Source organism: Canis lupus, chromosome 36 (genome assembly GCF_048164855.1).
Source record: "Canis lupus baileyi chromosome 36, mCanLup2.hap1, whole genome shotgun sequence".
Classification (NCBI taxonomy): Eukaryota; Metazoa; Chordata; class Mammalia; order Carnivora; family Canidae; genus Canis; species Canis lupus.
In genome coordinates, this window is record NC_132873.1 from 21,243,550 (window position 1) to 21,256,601 (window position 13,052).

Consider the following 13,052-nt stretch of genomic DNA (forward strand, 5'->3'; position numbering starts at 1 on the left):
AGTGGAACACATCTGATGGTAGAGCCACTAACTTACATTTCTAAAGTCAGAGGAGGCCAGCAAATGAACCCAAATAACAGTGATAAGTCTGACAAGTATTACTATTGAAAGACAATCAGCAGGCAACTAAAGTTTATATAAATTATACATACACACATAAATTTTTATAAAGGAAAAACAATTCTAAGCTCTAAATCAAATATACTTATGGTTCTATAATCCAATCTGCAAATCTATGATAAATACATAAGCCAGACTCCCCTGAAGGATTATTTTAGAAATAACTATGTAAATAAAACGTAAGTATCATCATTTCCTCTGGCTCAACTATTACCCAGGCTCAAGTTTTTGCTTTGGCTTTGATCCTGAAAAAGTAACAAAATCTATTTAGGTCCCTCCAATTTTTTTTTTTTTTTTTTTTTTGTCTATGAAAAGGAGAAGATGAAACTAAGTAAATATATGGCATCTTTCAATTTGTAAACTAAAAAGATACCAAGAAAAGCTCTTTGGGCTGACTCTATTTTTTTAAAAAAAGATTTTATTTATTCATGAGAGACACAGAGAGGCAGGACACAGGCAGAGGGAGAAGCAGGCTCCATGCAGAAGCCCGACATGGGACTCGATCCCGGGGCTCCGAGATCACGCCCTGGGCCCAAGGCAAGCACTAAACCACTGAGCCACCCAGAGATCCCAAGGCTGACTCATTTTTAAATACTGCTCGCAGAATAACAGCATTAGGCCACTGTGGATCTGATATTTATCAGCATGTTTATTTAAAAATTAAATTTTTCAGGGGGACCTGGGTAGTGGCTCAGCGGTTGAGAATCTGCCTTTGGCTTGGATCATGATCCCAGGCTCCTGGGATCGAGTCCCACATCAGTCTCCTGGTGATGAGCCTGCTTCTCTCTCTGCCTGTGTCTCTGCTTCTCTCTATGTTTCTCATGAATAAATAAATAAAATCTTAGAAAAAAAATAAAATACAATAAAAATTAAATTTTTCACCAGTAGTTTTAAATGATGGGAGTTAGCAAATCTATAACATAAGAGAGCTACCTTATTAACTGTTTATAAACCATGGGCCTCAAGCAAAAAAGTCTGATGAATATAACTTTTTAATATTGATATTAAAATTTTTTTAAATCTCACCTTTGGGAAACATATCAAAAATAGAAAAAATGTCTGAATCATCTAAACCACACATATTATGATTATTTTCTTTAAGAAGTAACAATTACAAATCATACTGACTTGATAAAGGTTGCCCTGTTGATACCGAAGAGGGAATATCAGGTGATATCTTTGATATAGCACTGTCATCATATTGCATTTTCTCTTTCTCTTTATCATCATCATCATCATCATCATCATCATTTGAAGTTAATGGAACCCTAAATGCAGGTGGAAATAAATGACGAGTTTTGTATTTTACAAAAATTAATTAGAAAATTACATAGATAGTTCTTTTTATATGCCATTTATTTAAGATCCAACCACAAGCCCACTCTGGTATCTTTTTATGTTCAATGAAGACAATTATAGGTAGGAAAGAGATAGTTTCTAATAGTATAGAACTTGGAATAAAACAGGAATGCTACTTACCTCAGAGCCCCAGTGGCCTCAAAAAGAGATAAATGATATAACCACTGGTTGGGCTACTAAGAGTAATAATACTAATGAAACGAATAAACTTCAAACATACTAACAAATACTCATATAATATTTATAGCTTTCTTACAGTTAATTTTATAGAATAACCAAAAATTTTTCTATAGTTTCAATAAGTACAGTTGTATGTAAAGTTAAGTGTGAACTAAAGTTTCCTATGTGCCAAAAGGTATTCATGTAAACTAAGGCCATATTCCTAGAGTAGTTAAATCTATTTGGCTGCAGGGGGATATAAACAGACAGAAATAATTAAACTGACCTTGAATTCAAAGAATGAGGATTAACATCCCCCAAAGACAAAGATTTTGTCTTAAATGCCAAACAAATTTAAGAGGTTATGTTTCTGATAATGGCTGAATAGCTATTTTTGAATCAGCCCTATCAAACATAATGACTATAAATTCTGGATAAAATATTTTTAAAAACTACCTAAAGTAACTGGAGAGTAAACAAAAAGCAAATAAAGAGCGAGTGATACTTTAAAAAAAAGGTGAGTTTACAACCTCAGCCAGTGCCACATTTTTAAAAAGTTAGAAATCTATATTCTTACTGATTCAAGGTAAGAATTAAAAACAATTAAGACAGATGCAAAAGTATGTGTGATGGGGAAATAACAGGTAGAGAGGGGAGACCCAAATTTTGTGTGTAAATTGTTCCCCTCCCCATCTCTGGCTGACCCAAAGATCATACATATGTGAGGAAGATTCCAAGCAGGCCAGCTAAGGATAAAAGAACTAAAATGAGATTTCATATGTTGCCACTTACAGGAAAATAATAAGTTTGAGTTCAGACAAGGTAATTGCCTAGTAAAATAAAACACAAATTTGTTGGAGGAACACACCTGAATCCAGACTTTCTATAACATAGGACTCACATGTCCAGCATATAATCCAATATTATTCAAAATATAATGCAACAGGAAAAAAGTGTTCAAACTCAAGGGAAAAAGATAACCAATAGAGAATGTTCCTGATATAAAACACTCATGAAAATATGCTCAAATGAAAATATTGAGCATGAAAGAATTCTCAATATTATTAATATTATCAAGGAAATCAAAATCAAAATGAAATACCACTTTATACCAACTAGATGGTTATAATCAAAAGCATAGATAATAACAAGTATTGGTAAGGATGCAAAGAAACTGTGACCCTAATACTTCGCTGGTGGAAATGTAAAACAACGCAGCAGCTTTGTAAAATGGTTTGGCACCACCTCCAAAAGTTATACAGTTATATGACTCAGTAATTCTACTTGTTGGCATAAATTGAAAACTATGTCCACACAAAAACTTTTACATGAATGTTCATAGCACCACTGTTCAGAATCGTCAAAAAGTAAAAATAGCACAAATGTTCATTAACTGAATGGATATACAAAATAAGATACGCAAACAACAGAAATTTTTTTTTAAGATTTTACTTATTTATTCATGGAAGACACAAAGAGGCAGAGACACAGGCAGAGGGAGAAGCAGGTTCCATGCAGGGAGCCTGATGTGGGATTTGATCCTGGGACTCCAGGATCATGACCTGGGCTGAAGGCAGGTGCTAAACCGCTGAGCCATCCAGGGATTCCCAAAAAACAGAAACTTATTCAGTCATAAAAAGGAATGAAATAGTAACACATGCTACAAAATGAATGAAACTTGAATAAAGGATATAATAACGAGCAGACGGGGATCCCTGGGTGGCTCAGCGGTTTAGCGCTTGCATTAGGCCCAGGGCCTGATCCTGGAGTCCTGGAATCGAGTCCCACATCAGGCTCCCTGCAAGGAGCCTGCTTCTCCCTCTGCCTGTCTCTCTGCCTCTCTCTCTCTCTCTCTGTGTCTCTCATGAATAAATAAATAAAATCTTAAACAGAAAAAAAAGTGAGCAGACACTAATGAAATATGAAAGAAAAATTGACAAAAAATATCAATTAAACTGGGACACCTAGGTGGCTCAGTGGTTGAACATCTGCCTTCGGCACAGGGCATCATTCCGGGGTCCTGAGATCAAGTTCCATATTGGGCTCCCCATAGGGAGCCTGTTTCTCCTGCCTCTTTCTCTGTGCCTCTCATGAATAAATAAATGAAATCTTAAAAAAAAAAAAAAAAAATCAATGAAACCAAAAGCTGAGTCTCTAAAGGAATCAATAAAATTGACAATAATATAGCTAGCTTGATAAATTAAAAAAAAAGAGTGATACAAATTACCAATATCAATGATGAGAGAAAAGAACCTCACTACAGATGTCACAGGCTTTAAAAGAATAATAAGGGTATATTATAAACAACTTTATGCCAATAAACTTGACTGCCTAGAAGAAGTAGATGAATTTTTGGAAAGACAATTTTTTTTTTTAAGATTTTATTTACTTATTCATGAGAGACATGGAGAGAGAGAGAGAGAGAGAGAGAGAGACATAGGCAGAGGGAGAAGCAGGCTCCATGCAAGGAGCCTGATGTGGGGCTCCAGGATCACGCCCTGAGTCAAAGGCAAACGCTCAACCACTGAGCCACCCATGTGTCCCAACACAAGTATTTTCTAAATTGACTTGAAAATAATAGAAAAAATCTGAAAAGCCTTATATTTATTTAAGAGATCAAATTAATAATTAAAAACTCAGGTCCAAATATGTTCTCTCTTTAATTCTTTCAAACATTTAAGGAAGAAATCCCAGTTGTACACCCTTTCAAAAAATGGAGAAAGAGGGAATGCTTCTAATCTTGTTTTACAAAGCCAGCACAACTCTTATTAAAACTCATCAAAGATACAGTAAGAAAATTATAGACCAATATCCCTTATAAATACAGATAAAAAAATTTAAAGAAAAAGTTATCAAATCCTATCCATTAATATATAGTAAGAATAATACACCATGACCACGTAGAATTTGAGATAGAAGTTTGTTTTAATGCAAATAAACTGAAGTCACCACACTGACAAATGAAGTAGATCTCAATTTTTTAAAACTAAGTAGAATAAAGGAAATAATAAAGAGCAGTCACCAATGAAACATGAAATAGGAAAAAAAACTGATAAAAAACATGGATGAAACCAGATATAAAGGAGAAAAGTCATGATTATCTCCAGATACAGAAAAAAAAATTGACATAATTCAATATAAATTCATTATAAAAACACTAAGCAAACCAGAATAAAGAGGAAAGTTTTTCTTCAATTTGCAAAAAAGGTACTAACTTTTCAAAAGAAAAGACAGATGCCACAGACAATAAAATAACACTTTTAAATTGCTAAAAATAATTCCCAACTTAAAATTTTGTAATTGCAAACATACTCCAGAAATGAAGATGAAATAAGTATGTTCCTAGAAAAACAAAAGCTGAATGAATGCATTGCCAGGACCTGCATTAAAAGAAATAAAAAGAATTTCTTTCAGCATTAGAAAAATTATCTTAAAAAGGAATCTCAAAATGAAAGCAGTGAATTTTACCTCATTGACGCTGAGGAAAACAACTGTGAATGGGTATACAACTAAAAATATAGGAAACAATATGAAAAAGATAAAAAAGTTAAATATGTATGTGATTTAAATGAATCTTGGCTACACAAAACAATGAAAGTAGTAATTTGTGGGATTAAAATATATGTATGTATGAAAGTTAAAAAAAAATCTAAGGATGAATGTTGCTGTCACTAGAGTACTCATAAAAGAACAGTAGAAGATAACAAGTTAATAGATAAGAAAAATAATGGAAAACATTTTATTTCCAAAGAAATCAAGAAAGAAGAGAAACAATATAAAACAGATTGCTCAAATAGAAAACAACTAGATGGCATATATAAATCCAATTATATCGTCAATGATATTAAATGCAAACATACTAAATATTCTAATTAAAAGATGTTACAATGAATTAATTTTTTAAAAAGAACTTATATGCATTTTAAATTAATAGAATTTAAAAGTTATAGAAAACCAGAGAAATGCTGTATCAGACAAGTAGACTTAAAGCAAGAATCATTTCTAGAAGTAATTCATATTGATAAAACAAGTCATCAGGAAAACAAATTAATCCTAAACTTTTTTAAAGATTTTATTTATTTATTCATGAGAGACACAGAGAGAGAGGGGCAGAGACATAGGCAGAGAGAGAAGCAGGCTCCTTGCAGGGAGCTTGATGTAGGACTTGATTCCTGGGCCCTGGGATCACCTGAGCCAAAGGCAGATGCTTAACCACTGAATGACCCAGGCATCCCTCAATCCTAAACTTAAATGTGTTTACTAAGAACTTTAAAACACGTAAAGCAAAAATTGACAAAACTAAAAGGAGAAATTCATGAATCCATAATCATAGTGGCAGACTTTAATGCATTTCTATCAGTAGCTTATAGAAGAGATGACAGAAGCAAGAAGGGTATGGAAGTTTTGAACAATATAATCCATAAACTTGACACAACTGATACAAAGTACTGTATCCAACAACCACAAAATACATATTCTTTTTATGTGTACCCAAAATATTTACCAAGTTAGACCAAGAAGTGTCCTAATGCAAATATTAATATATTTCAAAAGATCAAAATCATTTGATTCATGTTCCATAACTACAATGGACATCAGCTAGAAATCAGCAAAAAAAAGTAATTAGAAAAAACATATCCAGCTGATTGGAAATTTAATATGCTTGTTAATGATCCATGATTCAAAGAATATATCAGAATAGAAAGTAGAAAATATTTTAAACTCAATGGTAATAAGGATATGGCACATCAAAAATTATGTGGTGCAGCTAAATAAGCCTTTAAAAATATTTTTGAAGATACGTTCGTTAGATTACTCCTTTCTGCCCCTGGACACCGCCGAGTAAGCATCGTTAAAGTCTCCCCTCCCACCGCCGTCATGTCTAAGTCAGAGTCTCCCAAAGAGCCTGAGCAGCTGCGGAAGCTCTTCATCAGAGGTTTGAGCTTCGAAACAACCGATGAGAGTCTGAGGAGCCATTTTGAGCAATGGGGGACGCTTACGGACTGTGTAGTAATGAGAGACCCCAACACCAAGCACTCCAGAGGCTTTGGGTTCGTCACGTAGGCCACCGTGGAGGAGGTGGACGCGGCCATGAACGCCAGGCCACACAAGGTGGACGGAAGAGTCGTGGAACCAAAGAGGGCTGTCTCCCAAGGAGATTCTCAAAGACCCGGTGTCCACTTAACTGTGAAAAAGATTTTTGTCGGTGGCATTAAAGAAGACACTGAAGAACATCATCTAAGAGATTATTTTGAACAGTATGGGAAAATTGAAGTGATTGAGATCATGACTGACCGAGGCAGTGGCAAAAAGAGAGGTTTTGCTTTTGTGACCTTTGACGACCACGACTCTGTAGACAAGATTGTCATTCAAAAATACCATACTGTGAATGGCCACAACTGTGAAGTAAGGAAAGCCCTATCGAAGCAAGAGATGGCTAGTGCTTTGTCCAGCCAAAGAGGCTGAAGTGGTTCTGGAAACTTTGGTGGTGGTCGTGGAGGTGGTTTTGGTGGGAATGACAACTTTGGTCGTGGAGGGAACTTCAGTGGTCGAGGTGGCTTCGGTGGCAGTCGAGGTGGTGGTGGATACGGTGGCAGTGGGGTTGGCTATAACGGATTTGGTAATGATGGTGGTTATGGAGGAGGCGGCCCTGGTTACTCTGGAGGAAGCAGAGGCTATGGAAGTGGTGGACAGGGTTATGGAAACCAGGGCAGTGGCTATGGCAGGAGTGGCAGCTATGACAGCTATAACAACAGAGGAGGCGGAGGCAGCTATGGCGGTGGTAGTGGAAGCAACTTTGGAGGTGGCGGAAGCTATAACGATTTTGGCAATTACAACAATCAATCCTCAAATTTTGGACCCATGAAAGGAGGAAATTTTGGAGGCAGAAGCTCTGGCCCCTATGGTGGTGGAGGCCAATACTTTGCCAAACCACGAAACCAAGGTGGCTATGGCGGTTCCAGCAGCAGCAGCAGCTATGGCAGTGGCAGGTTTTAATTACTGCCAGGAAACAAAGCTAAGCAGGAGAGGAGAGCCAGAGAAGTGACAGGGAAGCTACAGGTTACAACAGATTTGTGAACTCAGCCAAGCACAGTGGTGGCAGGGCCTAGCTGCTACAAAGAAGACATGTTTTAGACAATACTCATGTGTATGGGCAAAAAACTCGAGGACTGTATTTGTGACTAATTGTAACAGGTTATTTTAGTTTCTGTTCTGTGGAAAGTGTAAAGCATTCCAACAAAGGGTTTTAATGTAGATTTTTTTTTTTGCACCCATGCTGTTGATTGCTAAATGTAATAGTCTGATCATGATGCTGAATAAATGTATCTTAAAAAAAAAATTTTTTTTTAAAAGAAAGGCTAAAAATTAATAATCTAAACTAGCTCAAGAAACAAATAATAGCAGTAATAATAAAACTTTTAAATTGAAAAGAAAGAAAAAGCAAAACAGAAAGAAATAATAAAGAGCAGATTAAACGCAACAGGAAACAAATATGTTAAAAAGAAAGATCTACATAGTCCAAAAAAGGATTCATTTTGCATAGATGAATAAAACTAATAAATCCCTAGAACACAACTCATCAAGAAAATATTGATAAAATACACTCAATATTAAGAAAGAAAAAGAGAACATCTCTACATACTCTACAAACATTAAAGATGTAACTAGAGGAATTATAAACAATTAGATGCTAATAATTTGATATTTTAGATAAAATGGAAAAACTGAGAAAAAATAACAAACTTGACACAAGAAAAAATAGAAAATCAGAATATTCCTGTATCTATTAAAATAGGATATAATAAAAAAACCTTTCCACAAGAAAACCTGAAGGCCCGGATAATTTCTCCCCAACACTTAAAGGAAAAAAATATATTTACACAAATACTTATAGAAAATAAAAAATAAGTGCACTTATCAATTCATTTACTATGATCAGCATAATAAATACCAGGATTTGACAAATTATTTTAATAATGAAATATTATAAAACATCTTTATTATTAACATACAAGGAAAAATCCTTTAAAAAATAATCAATGTCTATGTCTCTCTCTATGTCTCTCATGAATGGATAAATAAATCTTTAACAAAAAAATAATAAGTAAAATTTAGTGATAAAGGATGTATCATTAGGAGCAGTTCACTGTAGAACTGTAATATTGATTTAATATTTAAATATCAATCCTTAAAATTCATTATATTAATAGAAAAATATTAAAAATAATAGAAAAGAGAAAAAAAATAATATGTTCTTGATAGGACATAAAAAGCATTTGATAAAATTAAAATGCCATTCAGGAAAACTAGGAGTACAAAGGAAGTTTTCAATTTGTTAAGAAGAATCTACAAAACACCAAAGGCAAACATAACATATTAGATAAGGCAAACACAATAAGGATACCCATCATTACTACTTTTATTCATTATTGAACAAAAAACAGTCACTGCAATAAGGTAAGAAAAAAATTAAAGGCCTACAAACTGAAGGGGAGAAGGGGAAATTGTCCTATTTCTAAATAATAAAATTACATTCATAGAAAATGGGGAAAAAAACTACAGATAAACTATTAAAATTAATAGCAAGGTCACTGGAAACAAGGTCAATGTTTAAAAATCAATTGTATTTCTACATACTAGCATCAAGAAGAAAATGAAATTTAAAAACAATATCATTCAGAATACCACTAAACATCTAATAAGTAAGAAAAGTAAGAAAAAGATGTGCAATAACTATTCGGTAAAACAGAGAAAATCCATAATATCTAAATAATATACCATGTTCACTGATAGAACACTCAATTTTATAATGATTTATAATCAAATTAATCAAGAAATGGTCATTTTGGTCAGGAGAATAGCAATGGTCAAAGTTAATTTTAAAGCTCGGAGCAGGAGCACCTGGGTGGCTCAGTTGGTTAAGCATCTGCCTTCAGCTCAGGTCATGATCCCAGGATCCTGGGACTGAGCCCTGAGACTGAACCCTGAGCAGGGAGCCTGATTCATCCTCTCCCTCTGCCTGCCACGCCACTCCCCCTGCTTGTGCTCTCTCTCTATCAAATAAATAAAAATCTTTTTTTAAAAAAATAGATGAAGCTTGGAGCAGTATGCAAGATAATAAAGATAGAAATAGTTATCAGATTTACCCAGCAGAAGACATGATGCCAGTGGGGACCTAGGGGAAAAGAAAGAAAAGAACCAGAGTACCAGCATACTACACATGCTTGTGGTTATTGAATTGATGCATAAGTCTCTTTGGAACCCTGGAGATATAACCTGTACCAAGAACTACAGATCATCTCATTCCTACTTTACTAGGCAACCACATGTTGATGAAACCTAAACACTGTAACACACAAATAATGGATGTGTTACATAAAAATCTAAACCCTCTGAACCAGTATAATTCAAACCCATGAAACTAAAGGTTCACTTTTGCCTCTTTCTTCTCTAGAGTCTATGGGAAAGCTGAATATTATTTCAGTTCTATTAGACTATGTCTTCAATTTCTTTTACTGGTACAATGTTAACAAGAAACTGGTACAACGTTAACAAGTATTTCGTTATTTACTTTGAAATGTTTTTCTATGTTTCAAGAAAGAAGACCAAATAAAAACTGTGCAAAGCATTATCTAGGCAAGTATTTAACTAAGTTTGAAGCAATTACCTTGCAAATGGAAGACGTACCAACTTACACTGTTTACTAACCCGTTTCTTCTTGATACTTGACAGTAGAAAGGGACTCTGATGAAACTATTTTGAAAAAAATAAAGAAAATGAAAAGGAAAAATAATTTCTAATCTCATTTAATTTTTACTATACCAGATTTACAAGTATACCAATAGTAATAGAACGATTCTTCCATTAGTTTTCAATAGTTGAATGAGAATAATGTGGTAAGATTAAACATAGTTTATCCTTTATTATGCCCTCAAAGATAATCATTGCTAATATTTTGATATATAAACTTCCAAACTGTCTTCTCTGTATATGAATAAATATGTGTATATCTGCACATATATATCTCTACATAAATACTCAATATCTTCATGTCTACATATGTATTATGTATAATTGCATTTTATAATCTACATTTTAATGATCTTTTAAAACTAAAAGTCTAGGTGATTTTATTTTATTTTTTATTTTTTTTATAGATTTTATTTATTTATTTATGAGAGACAGGCAGAGACACAGTCAGAGGGAGAAGCAGACTCCATGCAGGGAGCCTGATGTGGGATTTGATCCCAGGACTCAAGGATCATGCCCTGGGCCAAAGGCAGGCGCCAAACCGCTGAGCCACCCAGGGTTCCCAGTCTAGGTGATTTTAATGTATCTTTTAGGTTTTTTTTTAATCTATACTTTTGAAATTTTCTCACACTTTTTTTTTTTAAGATTTTATTTATTTATTCATGAGAGACACACAGAGAGAGAGAGAGAGAGAGAGAGAGGCAGAGACACAGACAGAGGAGAAGCAGGCTCCATGCAGGGAGCCTGACGCAGGACTTGATCCGAGGTGTCCAAATCAGGCCCTGGGCTGAAGGCGGCGCTAAACCGCTGAGCCACCAGGGCTGCCCCTCTCACACATTTTTTGAACATGTTTTAACTATTTATATTTAATACAGACTATAAAATTAGGCAACACACAACCATGTTTTCTTATTACACTGCTAACCTGTAATAGAAACAGGAGTATGGCCAAGTTGACAAGCTAATTTTAAAATTTAAATGGAAATACAAAGGACCCAGAATAGCTACAACAACTTTGAAAAAAGAACAAAGTTGGAGGGCTATGATAATTAAGACAGTATAATATTAGCGTAAAGACAGACAAACAGATCAATGAAATACAATAGAGTCCAGAAACAGACCCACACACATTTGGTCAATTAATTTTTGACAAACATGCAAAAGCCAAATGGAGAGCCTAGACTTCCATGTTCACCAGGCTATAACCAGGCAACTCTCCTTCAAACTGGGAATACTGTCAGAAAAGGCCAAGAAGAGAGGTGGAACAGCTCAGCGGTAAGACGGACACCCCCATCACTGTTGGAGAATACGTGGGACTCTAGACTTTCATTCTCACCAGGTAGTAACAAGAAGTCCCTCTTCTTCTCCTCTAGGGTGGTGACAGAAAGGTCTAGTAGAAAGTTAGGATTTTCACCACTCTTCAATGGTAACAATCTCCCCCCTTCCTAATTCCCACAATCCTGCTGTCATTGGAAGCCATAAAGTCATGAGGCATCCCTGCTCTGTTCATCCAAGGTGGTGTCTGAACTCCCAGCTCCATCCATCACCAAGGTGACAACAGAAGCTGAGTAGAGACCCTAAACTTTGACCCCTTCCAACTTGGCAGTAGGTGGCACTTTGCCACTGGCATGGTATCAGAGGAAGCCTGCTTAAACAGAAGATTTAAATAAGATCTGGAGATTCATAATACACGACCTAAATGCCCAAGATATAATATAAAATAACTTACTACACAAAGAATTAGGACAAGGCTTAAATATGAAAATTCTAAATGTGAACATGAAAAGACAATCAGCAAACACCAACACCAAGATGACACAGAAGCTAGAATTACCTAACAAGGATTTTTTTTTAAATTTTTAAAGATTTTATTTATTTATTCATGAGAGACACAGGCAGAGAGAGAAGCAAGCTCCTCACAGGAAGCCCGATACAGGACTCGATCTCAGAACCCCAGCATCATGCCCTAAGCCAAAGACAGACGCTCAACCACTGAGCCACCAAGGCATCCCTCTTACAAGGATTTTAAAGCAGCCATCATAAAAATGCTTTAATAAGAAATCACTAACTTGCTTACATGAAAAAAAATACAAAAATCTCAGCAAAGAAACAGAAAGTCTCAGCAAATAAAGATACAAAGAAGAAGCAAATGGGAATTTAGAACTGAAAAATACAATAACCAAAATAAATTAAAAACTCAATGACTCAAAGTCAGAGCGGGGAGAAAAATCTGTGAACCTGAAGATAAAGCAACAGAAAGCACCCAATCTAAGCAACAGAGAAGATACTGAAAAATAATTAAGAGGATCAGGGATTTATGGAATTCTAACAAAAGATGTTAGAACTCATGTCACTGAAGTTCCAGGAAGGAGATAAAGAGGGAAGACCTGACAAAGTTTTAGAAAAATAATGGCTGGGCAGCCCTGGTGGCGCAGTGGTTTAGCGCTGCCTGCAGCCCAGGACGTGATCCTGGAGACCTTGGATGGAGTTCCACGTCAGGCTCTCTGTATGAGGCCTGCTTCTCCCTCTGCCTGTGTCTCTGCCTCTCTCTCTGTCTCTATGAATAAATAAAAATAAAATCTTAAAAAAAAAAAAAAAGAAAAAGAATGGCTGAAAATCCCCCACATTTGGCAAAAGAAACTAATCTGCATATTCGAGCTGTG

At 35.2% G+C, this 13,052-nt stretch overlaps 2 protein-coding genes across 7 annotated transcripts in view; one reads left to right on the forward strand and one right to left on the reverse strand.

Moving 5' to 3' along the window:
• SGO2 (shugoshin 2) overlaps window positions 1–13,052 on the reverse strand; it is a 54,572-nt gene that overhangs the window by 12,021 nt on the left and 29,499 nt on the right. For 5 of the 6 annotated variants that reach the window (XM_072813165.1, XM_072813162.1, XM_072813164.1 and 2 more), the window contains exons 5-6: window positions 10,307–10,392; window positions 1,249–1,388 (exon numbers count right to left, since the gene is read on the reverse strand). In XM_072813165.1, coding sequence (XP_072669266.1) covers window positions 1,249–1,388; window positions 10,307–10,392 — 226 coding nt within the window. Of the gene's footprint in view, window positions 1–1,248; window positions 1,389–10,306; window positions 10,393–11,725; window positions 11,789–13,052 lie in introns of those variants that run through there. The other variant, XM_072813167.1, reaches the window with a different exon arrangement.
• Window positions 6,479–7,774, forward strand: LOC140625687 (heterogeneous nuclear ribonucleoprotein A1-like). The gene is given in 1 exon segment (XM_072813168.1): window positions 6,479–7,774. A coding segment is annotated over 1 exon segment (1,119 nt). The 5' UTR covers window positions 6,479–6,516; the 3' UTR covers window positions 7,636–7,774.